Source organism: Thamnophis sirtalis, unplaced genomic scaffold (assembly GCF_051295495.1).
Source record: "Thamnophis sirtalis isolate CommonGarterSnake01/CBP01778 unplaced genomic scaffold, rThaSir2_p1.2 scaffold_9, whole genome shotgun sequence".
Classification (NCBI taxonomy): domain Eukaryota; kingdom Metazoa; phylum Chordata; class Lepidosauria; order Squamata; family Natricidae; genus Thamnophis; species Thamnophis sirtalis.
The window spans coordinates 80,247,379-80,272,535 of NW_028261389.1; the positions used below are offsets into that span (position 1 = coordinate 80,247,379).

The window sequence follows — 25,157 nt, forward strand, 5'->3', positions numbered from 1 at the left end:
ATCTCCTGAGATACTTGTGGGTAAAAGAAGAGGAGGGCAACCTCTCGTTTTTCTTCTTCCTTCTTTTTTTTTTCCTGTGGGTTTAATGACGTTATCTGAGACCAGGAAAAATGGCTCCTTGGGTCAAAAACGGTTTAAAAAACCACATGAGCCTTTCCCTCGTCAAATCTTTCTTCTGCCCCTTTTTTATTGTTTTATCTGTTTTATTTTTTTAAGGAAATGCAACACCATCTTCTCACCAAGTTAAGAGCTGTGGAAGCCATTCAGGAAACGAATACTTCCCTGAAAGAGGAAATCAGTTCTCTGAGAAATACACTCGGGTGTATGAAAGGGTAGGTGGTTCCCGTAGCTTGACCTCTCCACTTAGGTAACCTTGCTCTGGTTCCCCTGAGTAACACATTCTCAAGAGCTGAAGAAGCTTCTGGGAGGAGCAGCGAAGCGTCTTCAAAAGAAGAACCAAGAAACTCCAATTATAAATCTGCGAATATAGAGGCCGAGGTGGCGCAGTGGTTAGGGTGCAGTACTGCAGGCCACTTCAGCTGACTGTTATCTGCAGTTCGGCTGTTCAAATCTCACCGGCTCAAGGTTGACTCAGCCTTCCATCCTTCCGAGGTGGGTGAAATGAGGACCAGACTGTGGGGCAATTTGCTGGCTCTGTAAACCGCTTAGAGAGGGCTGAAAGCCCTATGAAGCGGTATAGAAGTCTAACTGCTATTGCTATCTATCTATCTATCTATCTATCTATCTATCTATCTATCTATCTATCTATCTATCTATCTATCTGGGTGAAATGAGGACCCAGACTGTGGAGGCGATATGCTGACTCTGTAAACCGCTTAGAGAGGGCTGAAAGCCCTATGAAGCGGTATAGAAGTCTAACTGCATGCTATCTATCTATCTATCTATCTATCTATCTATCTATCTATCTATCTATCTATCTATCTATCTATCTATCTATCTATCTATCTGGGTGAAATGAGGACCCAGACTGTGGGGGCGATATGCTGACTCTGTAAACCGCTTAGAGGGGGCTGAAAGCCCTATGAAGCGGTATATAAGTCTAACTGCTATTGCTATTGCTATTGCTATCTTAGCCCGTTGTTATTTTTCCTCCTCCTCCTCCTCCTTCCTCCTCCTCCTCCTCCTCCCTCCTCCCCTCCCTCCTCCTCCTCCTCCTCCTCCTCCTCCTCCTTCTTGCCAGGGTAATGATGATTTAAAGCTGACCAGCCAATGTAAGGCTGTAACTTAAGATGATGAAATGAGGATGAGTCAGCAGAGATATTGCTGCTTTAAGAAGCTGTCTTCCTCCTCTCCATCCTTCTCTTCCTCTTCCTCCTCTTCCTCCTCTTCCTCTTCTGCCTCTTCTTCTTCCTCCTCCTCCTCCTCTTCTTCTCCTTCTCTTTCTCCTTCCCCTTCTCCTCCGTCTCTTTCTCCTTTGTCACTTGTCAAGGGAATCTATATATGTTGATGCTTGCATAACGTGTTTAAAAACATTAAACATCTCCAAGAAAAGGTGACTTCAAATGCACATGGATGACACATCTGTCGGCCTCGGTGGGATTGAGGCTGACGAAAGCCATTCGGGCATGAACATAAATGCGCAGTTTTCTCTCTCTCACCTGTCTAATCATTTGAATCCCTTCCAGGCCTCAGTTAAATAAAATGTTTGCTCCCAGCCCAGCTTATTGCTTGCTGGTGATATGTTTATGTGTAAATATAGGAGCAAATAGAGCATCTATAAATCTTTGCACACAAGCCCACGATTCTGGTTTGTTGCTAGCAGCCTCAAGCAAGCCAGGATGAAAAGTGAACGTTAGTTGTGCACTTCAGAAGGAAATATTTAAAAAAAAAAACAAAATCCACATAGCCACAAAGTACCTTCTTCTATATTTAACAATTCTTAACATTATCATGAGAAAAGGGATTGGGGAAAGGGACGCAGTGGCTCAGTAGCTAAGACACTGAGCTTGTCGATCAGAAAGGTAGGCAGTTCAGCAGTTCGAATCCCAGCGCCGCATAACCGAGTGAGCTCCCGTGACTTGTCCCAGCTTCTGCCAGCCTAGCAGTTCGAAAGCACGTTAAAAAATTCAAGTAGAAAAATAGGGACCACCTTTGGTGGAAAGGGAACAGCGTTCCATGCGCCTTCGGTGTTGAGTCATGCCAGCCACATGACACAGAGACATCTTCGGACAGCGCTGGCTCTTCGGCTTTGAAACGGAGATGAGCACCGCCCCCTAGAGTCGGGGACGACTAGCACATATGTGCAAGGGGAACCTTTTACCTTGACCTTTAACACTGTACCATCTACAAAAGATGAAAATTTGGCAATGGCAAATAAGTACAGGTAATCCTCAACTTAACAACAGTTAACTTAGCGACTGTGTTTGAAGTTACAACGGCACCAAAAAAACTGGTTTATGACCATTTTTCATGCTTACAAACTTTTCAGTATCCCCAGGGTCATGTGATCAAAATTCGAGATTTTGCAGTATCCTTCCCCTGGAGTGGGGAGGGAATGGAGATTTTGCAGTATCCTTCCCCCTGGAGTGTGGAGGGAATGGAGATTTTGCACTATCCTTCCCTGGAGTGGGGAGGGAATGGAGATTTTGCAGTATCCTTCCCTGGAGTGGGGAGGGAATGGGGATTTTGCAGTATCCTTCCCCTGGAGTGGGGTGAGAATTGAGATTTTTGCAGTATCCTTCCCCTGGAGTGGGGAGGGAATGGGGATTTTGCAGTATCCTTCCCCTGGAGTGTGGAGGGAATGGAGATTTGCAGTATCCTTCCCCTGGAGTGGGGAGGGAATGGAGATTTTGCACTATCCTTCCCCTGGAGTGGGGAGGGAATGGAGATTTTGCAGTATCCTTCCCTTGGAGTGGGGAGGGAATGGAGATTTTGCAGTATCCTTGCAGTATCCTTCCCCTGGAGTGGGGTGAGAATTGAGATTTTGCAGTATCCTTCCCCTGGAGTGGGGAGGGAATGGTGATTTTGCACTATCCTTCCCCTGGAGTGTGGAGAGAATAGAGATTTTGCAGTATCCTTCCCCTGGAGTGGGGAGGGAATGGAGATTTTGCAGTATCCTTCCCCTGGAGTTGGGAGGGAAAGGGGATTTTGCAGTATCCTTCCCCTGGAGTGGGGTGAGAATTGAGATTTTGCAGTATCCTTCCCCTGGAGTGAGGAGGGAATGGGGATTTTACAGTATCCTTCCCCTGGAGTGGGGAGGAATGGAGATTTTGCAGTATCCTTCCCCTGGAGTGAGGAGGGAATGGAGATTTTGCAGTAACCTTCCCCTGGAGTTGGGAGGGAATGGGGATTTTGCAGTATCCTTCCCATGCCACACCCACCAAGCCACGCCCATAGAACCAGTAGTAAAAAAAAATTGAATCCCACCACTGCCGTAAATGCTATTATATCCCGTTTCCCTATCCTGCATATCCTCAGTCTGGGAAGATTCCTGTATTATGGTCTTAAGCAATAAAGTAGCTAATCAAACTCGTCGTGTATGGATCCAATTGGCTCAAAGGTGATCCGGGTTGCTTTTCAATGTCCTTTGCAGAACCGAGTCAACGCTCTACCCGTTGCCCTCTGCTCCGGTCCATTTCCAGCATATTTCAGAGGCTAAAACCAGCATCACCACCAAGCCCTCCGAGAAAGTCGTATTTTCCCGGTTCACAGAGTCCACCTCCACAGTCACCCTTCTCCACGGGAGATCTTTGTCTAGGATGGTCCGATTCCCTATATCTTCTCTCGTGACGGTGGACAAATCTTTAGGTGAGTCCACATTTGGCACCAGGCAGTATTTTTTTTTTAATGCATTCAGGTTTTTGGTGGGTTTATTTTTTTTTAAGACTAGTTGCGTTCCAGGTTTTGCCCAGTTGAGTTCCTGGTCAATTCCTGTTAACATCAGCTAAAATGGTCCACGAAAAGTGGAAGAATTGGTCTAAAGAATTAAAAAGACTATTTAAAAAAAAATTCAAGTGATTAAATACACACCGAAAAAGCCAGTTTGTTGTCTTGTTTAAGGCATCGACCGAGAACGTCTTCAAAAAATTAATTATGGATTAATTCTTTGGCATAGCTAAGGATGAAGGATGTTTAAATAACTATAGGTAATTAAAACTGGAGGTATAATGATGCTAATATGGTAAACATTTGAGTTAAGATATTTGAATTAATATGAGTTAATGGAAGAGAAGCACCAAAGCATGTTGTAACCAGTTGGTATACTTCTTTTTTATAATAGATACCTGTGTTTTGTTCTTTTTTCCTGCCTTGTCCTTTGTCGTTTTTGTCCTTTTTTTTTGTTCTATTTTTTTTCTTTTTGCCTTTTCTTTTTGATTTTTTCTTTTCCCACTGGTGTGGGCAGGTATTGTTCAAGATTATTACTTGTATTAATATTTTTAAATAATAATTACAGTCAAATGAAAATGGATATATAATAATGCTTAAGTTAATATGAGTTATGTTTGTTGACCGTGGAGGATTTGTAATCGATTGATACATTTTCTACAGATGTAAAGAAAGATGCTGTACTTGTTTCAATTAAAATTAAAAAACATTTATTATTAAAAAAAATTACTGCCCCCTGGTTTTTAGTGTGGTGCATTCACCATTACACCAGGCTGGCTCTCTTTTGGGTGTCCCAAAGGTGCTTTTTCAAAACAAACTGGACTTTTTTTTTTCCTTTTTTTCTTTGGAGACATTTCTCTTCTCATCCCAGAAGCTTCTTCAGTTCTTCAGAAGCTTCTTGGATGAGAAGCGAAACGTCTTCAAGGACCAACAAAGTCCAAACTTTCAAAAAAAAGTTCCCTTTTCATATTTTCAATAGTTGTTTTAATGCCCGAGCCTTCGTTCGTTCGTTTATTCAGAATAGCAGAGTTGGAAGGGACCTTGGAGGTCTTCTAGTCCAACCCCCTGATCAAGCAAGAGACCCTATACCATTCCAGACAGATGTCTGTCCAACCTCTTCTTAAAACTCTCCAGTGATGAAGCAACCCACAACTTCTGGAGGCAAGTTGTTCCACTGGTTAATTGTTCTCACGGACAGGAAATTGCTCCTTAGTTCTGGATTGGATTGCTAGTGATCTTCCATTCATTACTTCCTGTCCAGAATTGGATACAGAATAGTTGGAAGAGACCTTGGAGGTCTTCTAGTCCAGCCCCGTTTAGGCAGGAAACCCTGCACCACTTCATACAGATGGTTGTTGTCCAATCTCTTCTTAAAACCTTCCAGTGATGGAGTTCCCACAACTTCTGCGTGGCAACTTCTGTTCCATTGGTTGATAGTTCTCACTGCTTTCTCCTTAGCTCTAGGTTGGCTCTCTCTTTCATTAGCAGTCGTTCATTCATCCATTCATTCATTCATTTATCCACTTTCGTTTAGCTGCTCGCAGCACCAGCAGCGCTATGGCACAAAAACAGTTCCTTCCTTGCTCTGACATCTTTGACGAAGAAGAACTAGGAGACGGTCAGGATTATATGAGAACATTGTTTGGTGACCCTAAGCAGAGCAATAACAAACTGATGGAGAAAACCGGACAGTCCAGAATTCCAGCTGAGTGCCACAGTTCACCATCATCCAGGTAGCTTTTGAAACACTGCTCTGCTTTCAAAACAACCCACTTCTAAGTAATCCTGTTTATTAAACCATGTGTAAGCGTTCCAAATACCATGTAAAATTAAATCAGAGTCGAAGCCAAAACTATGCTTAAAGTTCCAATTTAATAAAGCAGGCATGTTGGCATAGCGCTATGGGATTCCGACTCTGGAAGTTACATCAATAGCAATAGCAGTTAGAGTTATATACCGCTTCATAGGGCTTTCAGCCCTCTCTAAGCGGTTTACAGAGTCAGCATATCGCCCCCACAGTCTGGGTCCTCATTTCACCCAGATAGATAGATAGATAGATAGATAGATAGATAGGTAGGTAGGTAGGTAGGTAGGTAGGTAGGTAGGTAGGTAGGTAGGTAGGTAGGTAGGTAGGTAGGTAGATAGATAGATAGATAGATAGATAGATAGATAGATAGATAGATAGATAGATAGATAGATAGATAGATAGATAGATAGATAGATAGATAGATAGAGGAGAGGGAGATGTAGATAGATAGTTGGATAGATAGATAGATAGATAGATAGATAGATAGATAGATAGATAGATAGATAGATAGATAGATAGATAGGTAGGTAGGTAGGTAGGTAGGTAGGTAGGTAGGTAGGTAGGTAGGTAGGTAGGTAGGTAGGTAGGTAGGTAGATAGATAGATACATAGATAGATATAGAGAGAGGGAGAGATAGATATAGAGAGAGGAGGGAGGGAGAGATAGATATAGATAGATATAGATAGGATAGATAGATAGATAGATAGATAGATAGATAGATAGATAGATAGATAGATAGATAGATAGATAGCAATAGTAGTTAGACTTATATACCGCTTCATAGGGCTTTCAGCCCTCTCTAAGCGGTTTACAGAGTCAGCATATCGCCCCCAACAACAATCCGGGTCCTCATTTTACCCACCTTGGACGGATGGAAGGCTGAGTCAACCCTGAGCCGGTGAGATTTGAACAGCCGAACTGCAGCTAACAGCCAGCTGAAGTAGCCTGCAGTGCTGCACACAGTCAGCTGAAGTAGCCTGCAGTGCTGCACTCTAACCACTGCGCCACCTCGGCTCTCTAATGACATCAGAATCCCACCCAGTTAAAAGTTCATGATCTTGCCCCCACACCCACAGTCCGTCACATGGTCCAATCTTCTTCTTCCACGCTGGCATCCACACCCAGCTGCTTCCGGTCAGGTGTAAAGTTTGGGAGACAAAAGATGAGCTTGAGCTTCTAGGAAGGAATTTCTTATTTTGAAAACAACACATTCTACCCTTTGCTGAATCCCCCCTCCCCTTAATAAGAGTGTGGCAGGCCAAAGATTCTTAAAGGAACCGCTGTAGGCCTGACACCATGAAGATCAGAGGGTTGGGAGAAATGGCAGAGAAAGTTTAGAAGTTCAGATGTCTCATCTTCAGGGTGGACGTTCCTTCCAAGCCTCGTGGTGGAATGGAAGCTGTCAGAGTTTGTTGCCAAAAATCAAATCCAGAAAGCACACGCAGATAACTGATTCAGCAGGATTGGCTTAAATAAGAAAATTATTTATATACAAGATACACACACGCACACACACCGTATTTTTTGGAGTATAAGATGCATTGGAGTATAAGACGCACCAAGATTTTGAAGACGCAATTTAAAAGAAAAGTTTTTGAACTCTGCAGACCTTCCAAAAACAGCTTGTTTTTTGCAAAAACAAGCCCATTTTTGTCCAAAAAAGGGGCATGCATAGTCTTTAGGAGGCTTATAGAGTGCTCCTGGGGGCTGGGGGGGGACAAAAATGGGCAAAAGTCAGGCTGTTTTTCGTTCATTTGTACACTCCCCAGCCCCCAGGAGGACTCTGGAAGCCTCCTAAAGGCTATGCACAGCCATTTTTTTGCAAAGAGGGTGGGGTTTCAGGAGGCCAAAAATGCTTTATTCAGTGTATAAGACGCACCCAGATTTTCAGTCTCTTTTTCTGAGGGAAAAAGGTGCATCTTATACTCCGAAAAATACAGAACAGTTTCATTTCAGTTCAGTTCAGATCAGCAGACAGGTCCAGAGCTTAAAACAACTAAGCCACGCCCCACTTAAATTTCTGTTTCCAAATAAGCCTCATTGGCTGACCCTGTTACCATGCCTCTGCCAGTTCATGAATATGATAGAGATGATAGATAGATAGATAGATAGATAGATAGATAGATAGATGGATAGATGGATAGATGGATAGATGGATAGATGGATAGATGGATAGATGGATAGATGGATAGATTAGATAGATAGATAGATAGATAGATAGATAGATAGATAGATAGATAGATAGATAGATAGATATGAGATAGATAGATAGATAGATAGATAGATAGATAGATAGATAGATAGATATAAGATAGAGATAGAGATAGAGATAGAGATAGAGATAGAGATAGAGATAGAGATAGAGATAGAGATAGAGATAGAGATAGAGATAGAGATAGAGATAGAGATAGAGATAGAGATAGGGATGGGTGGGTGGATGGATGGATGGACGGATGGACAATCAGACAGATGGACAGATATACAGACAGAGACAACAGACAGACAGACCATCCCGTTGTCTAACCGAGTTTTGTTCCCTTCTTTTTTTTTTTAATAGTGTTGGGGATCTTAAAATTACTGAAGTTCATTTTAGGGGCCATTATGTGAAGATACTCAACGATTCATTTGACAAAGAAGAAAGCATTGGCGATTATACTCTTCAGCAGAATATTAATGGCCAGCCAGCAGCAATTTTTAAATTCCCCCCCAACATCAGAATGAAGCCGAAATCCTGTGTGACGGTGAGTGAAATATGAAAAACAGTTCATTATACAGAACTACCGGAATGCAAAATTCTCTACTCTGTAGAATGGAATATTAAATATGCTGTCAAGTTGTGGCAACATCTGTGCCTTCCTTCCTTCCTTCCTTCCTTCCTTCCTTTCTTTCTTTCTTTCTTTCTTTCTTTCTTTCTTTCTTTCTTTCTTTCTTTCTTCTTTCCTTCCTTCTCCATCACTGGAGGTTTCAAGAAGAGATTGGACAGCCCCCTGTCTGAAATGGTAGAAGGTTCTCCTGCTTGATCAGGAGGTGGGACTGGAAGACCTCCAAGGTCCCTTCCAACTTTGTTTTTCTGTATTCCTCCCCCGAGTGGTCGCCAGCCGGCATTGTCCAGTCGACGGCACCCGGAAGAGGCCTAGCCTGTGGGTTCTTATCGGCCGTTGGGAGGTATGAAAATCCCCATACAGTGCCAGCAAAGAGGGGAGGGGAGGGGACAGGAGAGGGGAGGAGAGAGGAGAGGGGAGAGAAGGTGAGTGGGAGGAGAAGAGAAGAGGAGAGGGGAAGGAGAAGAAAAGAGATGGGAGAGGAGAGGAGAAGGGAGAGGGGAGGAGAGAGGAGAGGGGAAAGGGGAGAGGGATGAGGGGAGAGAGAAGGGGAGTGGGAGGAGAAGAGATGGGAGGGGGGAGAGGAGAGGAAAAGATGGGAGAGGAGGGGAGGGGAGAGGAGAGGGGGAGGGAAAAGAGAGGAGAGAGAGGAAAAGAGATGGGAGAGGAGAGGAAGAAGGGAAAGAGAAAGGAGAGGAGAGGGAGGAGAAGAGATGGGAGGGGCCAAGACAGTAGAACAGAGAAGGGGAGGGAGATCGGGGAGGAGAAGAGAGGAGGAAAGATAGGAGATGGGAGGAAAAGAAAGAGAGAAATAAAAGCAAGGAAGGAGGGAGGAGAAAGAAAGAAAGAAAGAAAGAAAGAAAGAAAGAAAGAAAGAAAGAAAGGAAAAGAAAGAGAAAGATTAGAAAGAAAGCTCAGCTATTTTTTTAGACTAACTCTCCTCTTCCTGGGGGAAAATTCAGGCGGCCATGGATGTGAGGCTTCATGCTCCCTTCTGCTCTCTTGCAGGTCTGGTCCATGGATTCGAACAGGCCCCATAATCCTCCCTCGGATTATCTCTGGAAGGAGCTGGACAGGTTTCAATCTGGGCCCGACTGCACCACCATCCTTTGCCATCCTTCCGGCCAGGTGACTCTTCCCCCTCCGTTGTTGCTTTTTCAGTGAATGCAGGCGGCCCTCGGTTTATGACCAGAACTGAGCCCAACATTTCTGTTGCTAAACCAGACCGTCGCTAAGTGAGTTTTGCCCCATTGCACGACTTTCCTTGTCACAGCTATCATAGTGAACCACTTCAGTTAAGTGAGTTGAACACGGTCGTTAAGTGAACCTGGTCAGGAGGTCACAAAGTGGGATCACATGATCCTGGGATGCCGCGGCTGTCATAAGTATGAGTCAGTCGTCAAGCATCTGAAGCCTGATCACTTTGGGGAGGCTGCCATGTCATTAAGTGTGGAAAACGATCACGAGTCCCTTTTTTCGACGCCGTCATGACTGCGAACGGTCACTAAACAGAAGGTGGTAAGACGAGGAGAAGCTCCCATTCAATTCGGGCAAGCAGAGATTCCGGCTGAGTAGGAAAAGGGTCACCAAATGCTCTCCTTTTTTTTCCTTATTTGTCTTAGAAATAAAATTCTAGGTAGCTAGAATTCCAGGTAGCAGCTTGGCCTTCCTAGGTAAATCAAGGTCCTTGTTGTAGCCTGCCAGCCACTGGCCCATCCAGCTCCCAAATCGGAGGAGGAGGAGGAGGAGGAGGAGGAGGAGGAGGAGGAGGAGGAGGAGGAGGAGGAGGAGGAAGAGGCGTGGGAATCAGGGTCAGCATCAAGGCAAACTGGGAGCTCCGAGGGGGAAGAGGGAATGGAGCTGGTAGAAGAGAGAGAGAGGGAGAGAGGGAGAGAGGGAGAGAGGGAGAGAGGGAGAGAGGGAGAGAGGGAGAGAGGGAGAGAGGGAGAGAGGGAGAGAGGGAGAGAGGGAGAGAGGGAGAGAGGGAGAGAGGGAGAGAGGGAGAGAGAGAGGTGGAGCCTGGGCTGTCCGTCAGATGGAGAGTCAACAGCCCCCAGGTCTGGAGATGGCTGATGAGGAAGAGGAGGAACGGCTGGGTCCAATACCTGACCCATGGATGCATAGAAGGCAGAGGAGAGGAGAGCAGTGGAAATCTATGGGCTGGTCCTTGGGACGGAAGAGCCACTGCTGCTAGGGAAGCCCCTTCTAGCTCTGGGGATCAAAGGCAGGGGATGTGGCTGATGAGGAAGAGGAGGAACAGCTGGGTCCGGGGTCTGATTCATGGATGCACAGAAGGCAGAGGAGAGGAGAGCAGTGGAAATCTATGGGCCGGTCCTCGGGACGGAAGAGCCACCGCTGCTAGCGAAGCCTCACCCTAGCTCTGGGGATCAAAGGCAGGGGGCGGAGATGAATAGATGTGGCAGACAACTACTCATCTTCTGGACAGACGGACAGACGGACAGACGGACGTTCTTGTCAGCCTGTGAGAGAAACTTTTTGCCGGGGCCGCTGGCGTTCCTCCTGAAGGGATCTTGAGTTCACGTCGGAGCGTTTCCCGTGTTTGGGGAGCTGGCTCAGAACAGTCCTGTCTCTTTTCTAGGCTGTGGCTTGGTACACACCCATCAACTGGAAGAGGAAGCCGTTGAAGGTGATGGACTCCGGTGCGAGAGTCAGCAGGAAATCCATGGAGGTGGTGAGAAGAGCCAAGGCCCAACCAAAACAGGAGCCGTGGGAAGCCAGAGCGTTTGACACGTGGCAAGCGTTGCCCAATCAAAGCCATCTGACGGAACCCGAACCGGATTACATCCTAAGGTGCGGTTCAGGAAGGAAGCGCTCCGTGATTTCTGTTCCATCGAACCGTCTGCTCTGTAAGGTTTAGAAAGGCGCCATGGTGGCACAGTGGTTGGAGTGCAGCATGGCAGGCTAAACTCTGCCCTCTGTCAGGAGTTCGATCCCGACCAGCTCAAAGTCAACTCAGCCTTCCTTCCTTCCTTCCTTCCTTCCTTCCTTCCTTCCTTCCTTCCTTCCTTCCTTCCTTCCTTCCTCAATGTCCTTCCTGGTGGCACAGTGGTTAGAATGCAGTATGGCAGGCTAAACTCTGCTCTCTGTCAGGAGTTCGATCCTGACTGGCTCAAAGTCAACTCAGCCTTCCTTCCTGCCTTCCTTCCTTCCTTCCTTCCTTCCTTCCTTCCTTCCTTCCTCAATGTCCTTCCTGGTGGCACAGTGGTTAGAATGCAGTATGGCAGGCTAAACTCTGCCCTCTGTCAGGAGTTCCATCCTGACCGGCTCAAAGTCAACTCAGCCTTCCTTCCTTCCTTCCTTCCTTCCTTCCTTCCTTCCTTCCTTCCTTCCTTCCTTCCTTCCTCAATGTCCTTCCTGGTGGCACAGTGGTTAGAATGCAGTATGGCAGGCTAAACTCTGCCCTCTGTCAGGAGTTCCATCCTGACCGGCTCAAAGTCAACTCAGCCTTCCTTCCTTCCTTCCTGCCTGCCTGCCTTCCTTCCTTCCTTCCTTCCTTCCTTCCTTCCTTCCTCAATGTCCTTCCTGGTGGCACAGTGGTTAGAATGCAGTATGGCAGGCTAAACTCTGCCCTCTGTCAGGAGTTCCATCCTGACCGGCTCAAAGTCAACTCAGCCTTCCTTCCTTCCTTCCTTCCTTCCTTCCTTCCTTCCTTCCTTCCTTCCTTCCTTCCTTCCTTCCTTCCTTCCTTCCTCAATGTCCTTCCTGGTGGCACAGTGGTTAGAATGCAGTATGGCAGGCTAAACTCTGCCCTCTGTCAGGAGTTCCATCCTGACCGGCTCAAAGTCAACTCAGCCTTCCTTCCTTCCTTCCTGCCTGCCTGCCTTCCTTCCTTCCTTCCTTCCTTCCCTCCTCCCTCCCTCCCTCCCTCCCTCCTTCCTCAATCTCCTTCCTGGTGGCACAGTGGTTAGAATGCAGTATGGCAGGCTAAACTCTGCCCACTGCCAGCGGTTCGATCCTGACCAGCTCAAGGTTGACTCAGCCTTCCATCCTTCTGAGGTGGGTAAAATGAGGACCCAGATTGTTGGGGGCAAAAGGCTGGCTCAGTAAACCACTTAGAGAGGGCTGTAAAAGGACGGTGAAGTGGTATATAAGTCTACGTGCTAGTGCTAAGTGTGATTATATGAAGACCATCTCTTGGAGAGCTTTAAGGGGGAGGAATGAGTCTGTTTAAGAACAATGGAGAACTTATGGACTGGAGACAAATGCCTTGTGTGCCTAATCGTAGTTGGCAATAAATAATTATGTCCTATTCTGTTCTATTCTGCATTCTATTCTGTTCTGTTCTACTCTACTCTATATTGTATTCCATTCCTCCTTTCTCTCTGTGTCTCTCCTCTCCTCTATTCTACTCTTCTCTTCTCTTCTCTATATTCTATTCTTCATTATATTCTCTTCTTTTCTTTTCTCTTCTCCTTTCCTTCCTCTTCGTCTCTTCTCTTTATTCCATTCATTCCACTCCACTCCACTCTACTCTACTCTATATTGTATTTTTCATTCCTTCTCTGCTCTCTCCTCTCCTCTTTTCTACTCTTTTCTTCTCTATATTCTATCCTTCATTATATTATTTTCTCTTTTCTCTCTTCTTTCCTCTCCTCTATTCTCTCTTATTCTCTTCTATTCCATTCCATTCCACTCCACTCTACCCTACTCTACTCTATTCTACCCTACTCTTCTCTTCTATTCCATTCCATTCCATTCCACTTCACTCTACTCTACTCTATATATTCTATTCTTCATTCTGTTCTCTTCTCTTCTTTCCTCTTCTCTACCATATTCTACTCTACTTTACTCTATTCTACTCTATATTGTATTCTTCATTCCGTTCTCTTCTCTTCTCCTGTTCTCTCCTCTCCTCTTTTCTACTCTTTTCTTCTCTATATTCTATCCTTCATTATATTCTTTTCTTTTCTCTTTTCTTCTCTTCTTTCCTCTCCTCTATTCTCTTCTATTCTCTTCTATTCCATTCCATTCCACTCCACTCTACCCTACTCTATTCTACACTACTCTTCTATTCCATTCCATTCCACTTCACTCTACTCTATATATTCTATTCTTCATTCTGTTCTCTTCTCTTCTTTCCTCTTCTCTATTATATTCTACTCTACTCTACTTTACTCTATTCTACTCTATATTGTATTCTTCATTCCGTTCTCTTCTCCTGTTCTCTCCTCTCCTCTATTCTACTCTTCTCTTCTCTATATTCTATTCTTCATTATAGTCTCTTCTTTTCTTTTCTCTTCTCTCCTCTCCTCTATTATCTTTTATTCTCTTCTATTCCATTCCATTCCACTTCACTCTACTCTACTCTATATATTCTATTCTTCATTCTGTTCTCTTCTTTCCTCTTCTCTATTATATTCTACTCTACTCTACTTTACTCTATTCTACTCTATATTGTATTCTTCATTCCGTTCTCTTCTCTTCTCCTGTTCTCTCCTCTCCTCTATTCTACTCTTCTCTTCTCTATATTCTATTCTTCATTATAGTCTCTTCTTTTCTCTTCTCTTCTTTCCTCTCCTCTATTTTTATTCTCTTCTATTCCATTCCATTCCACTTCACTCTACTCTACTCTATATATTCTATTCTTCATTCTGTTCTCTTCTCTTCTTTCCTCTTCTCTATCATATTCTACTCTACTCTACTTTACTCTATTCTACTCTATATTGTATTCTTCATTCCGTTCTCTTCTCTTCTCCTGTTCTCTCCTCTCCTCTATTCTACTCTTCTCTTCTCTATATTCTATTCTTCATTATAGTCTCTTCTTTTCTTTTCTTTTCTCTTCTCTTCTTTCCTCTCCTCTATTTTTATTCTCTTCTATTCCATTCCATTCCACTTTACTCTACTCTACTCTATATATTCTATTCTTCATTCTGTTCTCTTCTCTTCTTTCCTCTTCTCTATCATATTCTACTCTACTCTACTTTACTCTATTCTACTCTATATTGTATTCTTCATTCCGTTCTCTTCTCTTCTCCTGTTCTCTCCTCTCCTCTATTCTACTCTTCTCTTCTCTATATTCTATTCTTCATTCTATTCTCTTCTTTTCTTTTCTCTTCTCTTCTTTCCTCTCCTCTATTATCTTTTATTCTCTTCTCTTCTATTCCATTCCATTCCACTTCACTCTACTCTACTCTATATATTCTATTCTTCATTCTGTTCTCTTCTCTTCTTTCCTCTTCTCTGTTACATTCTACTCTACTCTACTTTACTCTACTCTACCCTATATTCTGTTAGCCACTGTCTCACATAGGAATGGAAATCCTTGGCCATAAGTTGATAAGTACCTATATAAGTACCTATGTAGCAGCACGATTGAAATCCCCCCCCGCCACCTTGTCCGTGCGTATAAGGCAAGTTTAGTCCTGTTGACACAGCCAAGATCTTGCCTTGTTACGTTATCCCTGCAATGCTCCAAAGACCTTTCCAAAAATTAAATGCAATACATTGCCCATCTCAGGGTTGTTGTTTTTTTTTAAAAAAAAGCATTTAAAGGGTAGCAGAGGAGACCCATAAAATACCCAGGAAAGTGAGGAGAAATAGATCTTATATAAAGGAATTAAAACTACAGCAGCCCACGGATATTAATTCCAGGAGAAGGAGGGGGAAAGACAGTGCTTAAATGAAACAATTAAGTTGTGGAATCACTTACGTTTAATAGTGAGCGCTCGAGGTGGCGTTAAAGGTAGATTAATCATAGGGATGCTGGATGTGTCTCTCAGCTATAATAACTCAATCTCACGTCTCATATTCAGAGTATCAGTTGCTAGGAGACCATTCGGGGGACAAGATTGTCACATTTTCGGCCTACTTGTGATTTTCATACGTCTTGTTCAACACATCAGGGAAATGTGTCCATTTATAGTTTACTATACATCCATATCTTTTTCTTCTGGTCCTCTTTGTTCCCTGACCTCCACAGGCACAAAGGAGAGGGGTGGGTGGGTGCAATTCTAGAGTTCCTCTATTGTGATATCACAATTTCTCCTCGCTCGACCCCTTTCCAAAATGCAGAACCAAGTTGCATCAATACACATCCGCAAATACCTGCCATGCCCATAAGCGGCAACGTAGAAAACGGCAGAAAGTGGAAAGAGAGAGAGAGAGAGAGAGAGAAAGTGGGGGTGGATTCCTGAGGTTGTTTCACACTGTAAGTGGCATTTGGAGAAGCCACAACAAGGAGCGAAAGGAAAGTGTGCTCTTGCTTCGTGTGCACAGCAAACGTGAAGGACACACACAATATTTGAACTAGAAACGGATTACGTGAACAAAACACGCAGAGGGACGTCACCTTGAACTGGGGGAAGAGGACCTCAAACGTGGATATATTCCACAAAGTCCTTCCCAAGAATTGTATAATTCTTGAGGTGAGTTTCTGGGTAGGAAGGATGTGTTGTTCCACAAAGCTTGTGTTCTTTTTACCTGATGTGTAGATCCAATGAAGTGAACCATCAGAGAGCACCAGAGAACACACTGCTCCTCCTGCTCCTCCTCTTCTCCTTTCTTCTCCTCCTCTCTTCATCCTCATCCTCCCTTCTAGCACCGATGATGTTACTTATTTTGGGTCAGGAAATGTCTGCAAGAAAACCACCAAACTCAGAGAGCACCAAAGACCCCACAGTTCTCCTCCTCCTTCTTCTCTTCCTCCTTCTCTTCCTCTCTCCTTCTTCTTCATCCTCCTCCTCCTTTTCCTCCTTCTCCTCCCTTCTAGCACTGATGAGGTTACTTATTTTGGGTCAGGAAACATCTGCAAGAAAACCACCAAGCTCAGAGAGCACCAAAGACCCCACAGTTCTCCTTCTTCTTCTTCTTCTTCTTCTTCTTCTTCTTCTTCTTCTTCTTCTTCTTCTTCTTCTTCTCTTCCTCTTCCTCCTTCTCCTCCTCTCCCCTCTTTCTTCATCCTCCTCCTCCTCCTCCTCCCTTCTAGCACTGATGAGGTTACTTACTTGGGTCAGGAAACATCTGCAAGAAAACCACCAAGCTCAGAGAGCACCAAAGACCCCACAGTTGTTGTTGTTGTTGTTGTTGTTGTTGTTGTTGTTGTTCTTCTTCTTCTTCTTCTTCTTCTTCTTCTTCTTCTTCTCTTCCTCTTCCTCCTTCTCCTCCTCTCCCCTCCTTCTTCATCCTCCTCCTCCTTCTCCTCCCTTCTAGCACTGATGATATTCCCTAGTTGGGTCAGGAAACATCTGCAAGAAAACCACCAAGCTCAGAGAGCACCAAGGACCCTTCAGTCCTCCTCCTCCTCTTCCTCCTCCTCCCTTCTAGCACTGATGATGTTACTTAGTTGGGTAATGAAACATCTGTAAGGAAACCACCAAGCTCAGAGAGCACCAAAGACCCCACAGTCCTCCTCCTTCTTCTTCTTCTCTTCCTCCTTCTCTTCCTCTCTCCTTCTTCTTCATCCTCCTCCTCCTTCTCCTCCTCCCTTCTAGCACTGATGAGTTTACTTACTTTGGGTCAGGAAACATCTGCAAGAAAACCACCAAGCTCAGAGAGCACCAAGGATCCCCCCCCAGTTCTCCTCCTCCTTCTTTTCTTTCTCCTCCTCCTCTCTCCTTCTCCTCTCATCATCATCATCATCATCATCCACCCTTTTAGCACTGATGCCGTTACCTCGTTGGGCCATGAAACATCTGCAAGAAAGAAAATTTGAAGCCCAGAGGCCTCCGAGGACCAAATATCCCCCTTGACTGGTTTTGGTTTCTCTTTCCATAGGGAAAAAAAGATGCCCGTCATCCGGCGGCCGGTTCAGAATTCGTGGTGCCAAAGTCCCAGCTCTCCCACGCACCCCCATTTTACCCTGGGGAGGACCCTCCCACCAGGAAGCAAGGAAATCCACATGTTGAGCCAAACAAGGACACAAGTGATGAATACATTCCCCTATCTGGGTGAGTTGAAAATCCCTTGCAGAGAGCTGGACTGACTTATGAGGAGGAGGGGGAGGAAAGGAGAAAAGGGGAAGGACAAGAGGAAGAGAAAGGGAGAGGGGAGGAGCAGGAAAGAGAGAAGGGGGAAAAGGAGGAGAAAAGGAAAAGAGGGGAAGGAGAAGAGGAGGAGAAAGGGAGAGGGGGAGGAGCAGGAAAGAGGGAAGGGGAAAAAGGAGGAGAAAAGGGAGAAGAGGGGAAGGAGAAGAGGAAGAGAAAGGGAGAGGGGGAGGAGCAGGAAAGAGAGAAGGGGAAAAAGGAGGAGGAGAAAAGGAGAAGAGGGGAAGGACAAGAGGAGGAGAAAGGGAGAGGGGGAGGAGCAGGAAAGAGAGAAGGGGGAAAAAGGAAGAGGAGAAAAGGAGAAGAGGGGAAGGACAAGAGGAGGGGAAAGGGAGAGGGGGAGGAGCAGGAAAGAGAGAAGGGGAAAAGGAGGAGGAGAAAAGGAGAAGAGGAGGAGAAAGGGAGAGGGGGAGGAGCAGGAAAGAGGGAAGGGGAAAAAGGAGGAGGAGAAAAGGAGAAGAGGGGAAGGACAAGAGGTGGAGGAGGAGGAAAGGGGGAAAGAAGAGGAGAAAAGAAGGAGAGGAGGAGGAGGAAGGAAGGAAGTGGAAAGAGAAAAGTGGAAAAGGAGGAGGAGAAAAGAAGAAAGAAGAAAGGGAGAGGAGGAGGAGTGAAGCCTGCTATTTGCCTTGACTTTACAGTCCCTTCAAAATGGCTTAGAATGTTACTATTAATAGGGAGAAGGTTGCCGTGAAATTCTCCCAAAGGATTCTCAAAAGAAGCAAAATGTCCTATGAAAATCAGACCAAACCCCCCCCATTCCTCTTCCCCACCCCACCCTCAGGCCTGCTGCACAGGCACAAATGGACACCTTTAGAAAGTGTGGCTCGCTTGCCCACGAATCCCAACGTGGCTCGAACGATGGAAATGCAAAAAAAAAAAAAAAAAAAACCCAGCCCAAAATTATATGGCTGCTCTTTCAGGTTGCTTTAGGAAACACACAAAAACACACACACAGAGTCTCCCGCAGCCCGGTCCCTTCCCTTGCAACTTTTCAAGAACGCAGATTGAAAAACAGCAACTGTGCGGTTTCTCACAACTGCGTAAATCCGTAAGCGTCCTTTGAAATACGGTCTTGGCGGAGAAGGGCTGCCATTCCTGCCTGCAAATCACTCCTGTGGTGGCCTCCAGTCGCGGGGAGGAGAGGCAGGAAACAGGTTTCGTCCCCGTAAATCAATTTCCACGGGGTAGGAATGATGAAGGCTTTGCGCTGGGAAATAGAGGCAGCTACGCTCAACGAAGAAAGAATGAGATAATCGAAGCGGAGGAGGAGAAAGGGGATATAGGGAGGCCAGGAGTCTCCAGAGGAGTAGTTGGGCGTTGTGCGCTGCACAAATGGAACAGGCCTCTCAATATTAGGTGAACGTTGAGATGGCTTTAGTGGTATTTGCATCTACAGTATGGGAATGTTGAAAGGGAGAGCAAGAACACAATTCTATCTCGCCTCTGCTCCCAAGGAAAAATGTTAATGTGAAGACACCTCATGTAAAAACACTCTTAAAATAGAGGGAGAGGGGAAACTATTTGAAATTGTTCTTTCCCTTCGCAGAGGCGAACTGGTTTGCTATCTATGTGACCAAGGCAGGACCTAGGCTAAAAAAAACCTAATCTTGATAAACAGTGTGGGTTGATTTTCAATAGATACAAAGGCTTCATTTCCTTCTTCTGTCTGGTTTCATGGAAAGAAGGAGTAGGGATAGCTGGGGTCCAATATTTGAGGGGCTGCCCCAAAGAAGAGGGGAGACAACTCCATCCATCCATCATCTATCTATCTTTCTATTTATCCTATCATCTATCTATCTTTCTATCAATTTATCATCTATCTATTTATCATCTTTCTATCTATCCATCCATCTATCTATCTTCCTGTCTTATCTATCTGTCCATCTATCTGTCAATCTCTCTCCCTCTCCATCCATCCATCCATCATCTATCTATCTATCTATCTATCTATCTATCTATCTATCTATCTATCTATCTATCTATCTATCCTATCATCTATCTTTCTATCTATTTATCATCTATCTACTATCTATCTATTTATCATCTTTCTATCTATCTATCCATCTGTCTATCTTCCAGCCTTATCTATCTGTTCATCTATCTGTCTGTCTGTCTCTCTATCTTCTCTATTATCCCAAAATCCTCATAACCCAAAGGAAAAATATAAGAGCCTTTGGGGGGGGGGGGAGAGAGAGAGGAAGACTTGTATTTTGAAAGCTTTAAGACCACAATGTCCATGTTAGTCTGAGCATTTGAAGTTTGCAAACTATTTTCTATTTTATCCTCTGCTGTTACATTAATTAACATTAACCAGGGGGAGGAAATAATTCTCATCTGCCGTGCTGAATGTTATTTCATTGAAAGGTTTCATTTTTCCTCTACAGACAGTTCCTACTTAGGAGAAGGTTATAAGGTAAAGCTAGCCACCGCATACAGGAACAAGAAAAACCGAATAAAGCCGCCACGATCAGCTGGGGTAAGTAGGGGGGGGAATCTGAGTTTGATTTCCATTGAAATCCTGTTGTTACACGTGGAATTTTACAGAGGAAAATTAGCACTGAAAGCCTTTTTTTCAAGAAGCTTAAAATCAGGGAGAAGGCAGACTAGAAGACCTCCAAGGCAGAGGTGAGTTTGGACCGGTTCGGCCGAGTAGGTAGTAACTGGGCAGGATACAAGCCTGAACTGGTTCTATCCTCGGGGGCGCCACCTTGATTTTCTCTTCTGCACATGCACAGAACAATCTTCATTGAAAAACTGTTATTTTTTTCCTTTTTTAATGTGCTCATGCACATAGCTTTTTAGGTGGAAATGTCCATGCGCGTGGAGCAAAATTTTTCCTTCTTTCTTTCTCTTCCCTCCCTCCTTCCTTTTATTTCTCTTTCTTTTCCTCTCTTTCCTTCTTCTTGCCTGCCTGCCTGCATCTATCTATCTCTGTCAATCTCTCTCCTTCTCCGTCCACCCATCCATCCATCCATCCATCCATCCATCCATCATCTATCTATCTATCATCTACTATCTATCTATCTATCTATCTATCTATCTATCTATCACCTACCTACCTACCTACCTACCTACCTATCTATCTATCTATCTATCTATCCATCCATCCATCCATCCATCCATCCATCCATCCATCCATCCATCTATCTATCTATCTATCTATCTATCTATCTATCTATCTATCTATCTATCTATCATCTATATATCTATCTACCTACCTACCAGTCCTGGAGTCTGGGGAAGGCTCGGATGAGTGCTCTGTGTCGGAGGCAGAGAGGGGGCCAGGGCCATATGCCAGGTATCAGCAGCCTTCAGAGTCGGAAATCAGTGAGGCAGAATAACAGCTGGAGCCTGTTCCCAGTGTGCGCATGCGCAGAGTTGCCAGATGAAGGGAAGAGCTAAAGAACAGGGGTCGACTTGGGAGTAAGGCCACAGGTGGACAGTGAATGGCCCCTCCCAGAGGAGATAAAAGAGGAGCGAAAGGGGAGTGGAGTTCGCTTCATTGGTTCATGAATCTCCGAGACTCCTTGCCAAGTTCTGCAGAGATCGGCCTGGCAGCTCTCCAAGCCAGATAAGGTCTGTGACCGTAAATCCTCCCTTGAAAGTCTTGGCTGGATCTGAAGGAGCAGAATTGACAGTAGATAAATAAAAGGGTGTTTTTTTCTCGGGACCAGGAGTTTGCTTCGGGCTCTTGGGAAGCCTCAGTCAGAACACTAACCAATGACAGCGTCAATCACCAGCCGACTCCCATGACCTCCAATCAGGCTGACTGACCACCTTTTTCTCCACCCCCCAAGGTTGTCCTCAAGTCAATGTAACGGATGATGGACCGGCATAAAAGAAAAGAGGAGGAAGCAGCCGCCATGGGTAGAGAATGGGGACGCAGACCGGAAGGAACGGCATTGCGATCACCGACACTGGTTTGGCTCCCTTCGCAACGGGAGAACGGCTGCTTGCGGCCCTTTGTCTCAAGAGTCTCAGCACCTCAGAATGAATAAATGTAAAATATGCACGAGAGTCGTGATACACAGTTCGGCAGAGAGGAACATGTGATTTCCAGGCGGCCCAACAAAAAAAAATTTGGCCACGCCCACCCAGTCACATGACCCCACCGGTTCTGTGGGTGTGGCTTGGCGGGGTGGGGTCATGTGACTGGGTGGGTGTGGCCAATTATTTTTTTCACTTTCCGCTGTTAAAAAGCTTGGAAAAAGCTTCCGACGATCATGCGGTAGGGATGATCCTCAGAAGCTTTTTTTTTTAATACCAGTTCGCAGAACCAAAGACAATCATATTATTATTATATAATTGTATCACAGCGGCCAGTTGTTTCGCCGGATTTGGCATTGGTTACTAGTCGGGCCCCACCCAGGGGCCTAGGACGTCGTAACGTATTTTCGTAATATGCGTGCAGATCCAAGCAGTGCGGCTTTTTGCATTTGACTGATGGTGATTTTGTCAATTTTTAACTGTTTTAAATGTAGTTCCAGTGCTTTTGGAATAGCACCCAGTGTGCCAATTACCACTGGAATTACCACTGCTGGTTTGTGCCATAGTCGTTGAATTTCGATTTTTAAGTCCTGGTATCTTGCGATTTTTTCATGTTCCTTCTCGGCGACCCTGCTATCACCTGGTATTGCGATGTCTATGATTGTGACCTTATTTTTCTCAACCAGTGTGATGTCTGGTGTGTTATGCGCCAGTATTTTGTCGGTTTGTATACGGAAATCCCACAAGATCTTGACCATCTGATTTTCGGTGACTTTTTCAGGCTGATGTTCCCACCAGTTTGTTGCTGTTTTAATATTATAATTTTTGCACAAATTCCAATGGATCATTTGTGCTACTGAATTGTGCCACAATTTATAATCAGTCTGCGCGATTTTTTTACAGCAGCTGAGTATGTGATCAACAGTTTCATCAGCTTCTTTGCAAAGTCTGCATTTGGCATCATCAGAGGATTTTTCGATTTTGGCCTTAATGGCATTTGTGTGGATAGCTTGTTCTTGCGCAGCCAGGATTAGTGACTCTGTTTCTTTCTTTAATGTACCTGTTTTTAACCATAACCAAGTTTGTTCACTGTCCACTTTATCTTTTATTTTTTCCAGAAATTGGCCATGCAGTGCTTTGTTCTGCCAACTCTCCATTCTTGATTTTATCACATCTTTTCTGTATTCTTGTTTTGTCTGTTGGGCCTTCAGTAGATTTTTGTTCTTTACTTCGATTAATAGTTGTTCTTGAGTGTCTTTTAAATAATCAACCAGTGCATGTTTTTCTTCTTCAACTGTTTGCTTCACTTGTAATAATCCTCTGCCACCTGATTTTCGGGGCAGGTACAGTCTATCAGTATCACCACGTGGATGTAAACTGTAGTGCATTGTCATTAGTTTCCTGGTTTTTCGGTCCAAAAGGTCCAAATCAGCTTGTGTCCAGTTAACTATACCAGCTGTGTATCTTATAACTGGTATTGCCCAGGTATTTATGGCCTTGATTGTATTTCCACCATTCAATTTAGATTTCAAAATTTTCCTAACTCTGTTGGTGTACTCTCGCCTGACAATAGTTTTTACTTCTCCATGCTTGATGTTATCCAACTGCAGAATGCCTAAGTATTTGTAGGCTTCATTTTCTTTGCATTTAATTAATTGGCCATTGGGCATTTCAATTCCCTCACATGCAGTGATTTTGCCCCTTTTTATGGATACAGTGGCGCATTTTTCCATGCCAAACTGCATTGAAATATCGGTGCTGAATACTCGGACTGTGTTTGTCAATGATTGGATTTCTATTTCTGACTTTCCATAGAGTTTCAAATCATCCATATATAGTAAATGCGAAATTTTTTCAGCTTTTTTGGCTGTTTGGTAGCCTAATTTCATTTTTTTTAAGATTGCTGATAGTGGGATCATTGAGATGATAAAGAGAAGAGTTGAAAGTGAATCACCCTGGAAAATTCCTCGCTTGATATTAACCATTCCGTAGATCTCATTCCCTACCGCCATCTCGGTTCTCCATTGTTTCATCGCCTTTTCAGTAAAGGATGTAATATTTTTGCTAATGCCAGTTGTTTCTAAGCATTTTATGATCCAACTATGTGGCAGTGAGTCAAATGCCTTTTTGTAATCAATCCAGACCATATTCAAGTTCGTTTTTCGGTTCTTATTATTATTATTTTGATTAATGCACCTTTCTTAAGTATAATGCCTAGCAGAAGGTGCACATTGCTGAACATTATAATTTATGTCCATGAGTCTTCAAATGTTTTGCAGCAATTTGACAAGCCTCCCACTGTTTCTCCTAATATTTTATGAGATTGGACTCTCCTGTTCAAAAGCTGTTGAGGTTTTGTTCTTTCTCTTAACAACCATCCTCACCGATTGAGGAAGGCACCTGTTGCATCTGACAGAGTTGGCTTTCATCCATCATCAATCTAGTCAGTTGTGTGTTCAGCATGAGAAGAGTCTTGGTAGCTCAACAGACAGCAAAGAGGATCTCCCACTCAAGTCACCAACCCACAGAGTGGATTCCATGCTCCAATCTTGCTACCAGGGCCAGAGGAGTTGATGAGGTTGAGACGGATCAACTTTGCTCTTCTGTAGATTGGGGTGTTTGGGGTTCCATCTGCGCCAACACCATTTCATGATGGTGCTCAACCCTTGGTAGGACAGCTAAGCCTTGGGAGGCATATTGGTTTGGAATGGAATGGAATACAATAGGGAATGAAATGGAATGGAAAATATGGAATGGAATGGAATAGAATAGAATAGAATAGAATAGAATAGAAAAGAAAAGAAAGGAAAGGAAAGGAAAGGAAAGGAAAGGAAAATGGAATAGAATGGAATAGAATGGAATAGAATGGAATAGAATGGAATAGAATGGAATAGAATGGAATAGAATGGAATAGAATAGATCAGAGAATAGAACAGGGAATGGAATGGAAAATATGGAGTGGAATGGAATGGAATAGAATAGAATATATTAGAATAGAATATATTAGAATAGAATATATTAGAATAGAATAGAATAGAAAAGAAAAGAAAAGAAAAGAAAAGAAAAGAAAAATAGAAGAGAAAAGAAAATGGAAGAAAATGGAATAGAATGGAATGGAATGGAATAGATCAGAGAATAGAACAGGGAATGGAATGGAAAATATGGAATGGAGTGGAGTGAAATGGAATGGAATAGATCAGAGAATAGAACAGGGAATGGAATGGAAAATATGGAATAGAATGGAATAGAATAGAATAGAATAGAATAGAATAGAATAAAGAAAAGAAAATGGAATAGAATGGAATGGAATGGAATAGATCAGAGAATAGAACAGGGAATGGAATGGAAAATATGGAATAGAATGGAATAGAATGGAATAGAATGGAATAGAATGGAATAGAATGGAATAGAATGGAATAGAATGGAATAGAATAGAATAGAATAAAGAAAAGAAAATGGAATAGAATGGAATGGAATGGAATAGATCAGAGAATAGAACAGGGAATGGAATGGAAAATATGGAATGGAGTGGAATAGAATGGAATGGAATAGATCAGAGAATAGAACAGGGAATGGAATGGAAAATATGGAATAGAATGGAATAGAATGGAATAGAATGGAATAGAATAGAATAGAATAGAATAGAATAGAATAAAGAAAAGAAAATGGAATAGAATGGAATGGAATGGAATG

General features: G+C 43.9%; 1 protein-coding gene across 1 annotated transcript in view; it reads left to right on the forward strand.

Annotated features, from left to right (window-relative positions):
* The window catches only part of LMNTD1 (lamin tail domain containing 1), a 34,302-nt gene extending 12,785 nt beyond the window's left edge, over positions 1-21,517 (forward strand). Inside the window, exons 3-11 of the mRNA XM_087722379.1 lie at positions 217-332; positions 3,554-3,768; positions 5,381-5,579; positions 8,211-8,394; positions 9,484-9,603; positions 11,075-11,286; positions 17,209-17,381; positions 19,862-19,953; positions 21,275-21,517. Of these exons, the coding sequence (XP_087578505.1) occupies positions 220-332; positions 3,554-3,768; positions 5,381-5,579; positions 8,211-8,394; positions 9,484-9,603; positions 11,075-11,286; positions 17,209-17,381; positions 19,862-19,953; positions 21,275-21,295 (1,329 nt within the window). The 5' untranslated portion in view covers positions 217-219 and the 3' untranslated portion in view covers positions 21,296-21,517. The remainder of the gene's footprint in view (positions 1-216; positions 333-3,553; positions 3,769-5,380; positions 5,580-8,210; positions 8,395-9,483; positions 9,604-11,074; positions 11,287-17,208; positions 17,382-19,861; positions 19,954-21,274) is intronic.
* The last annotated feature ends 3,640 nt before the right edge of the window (positions 21,518-25,157 follow it).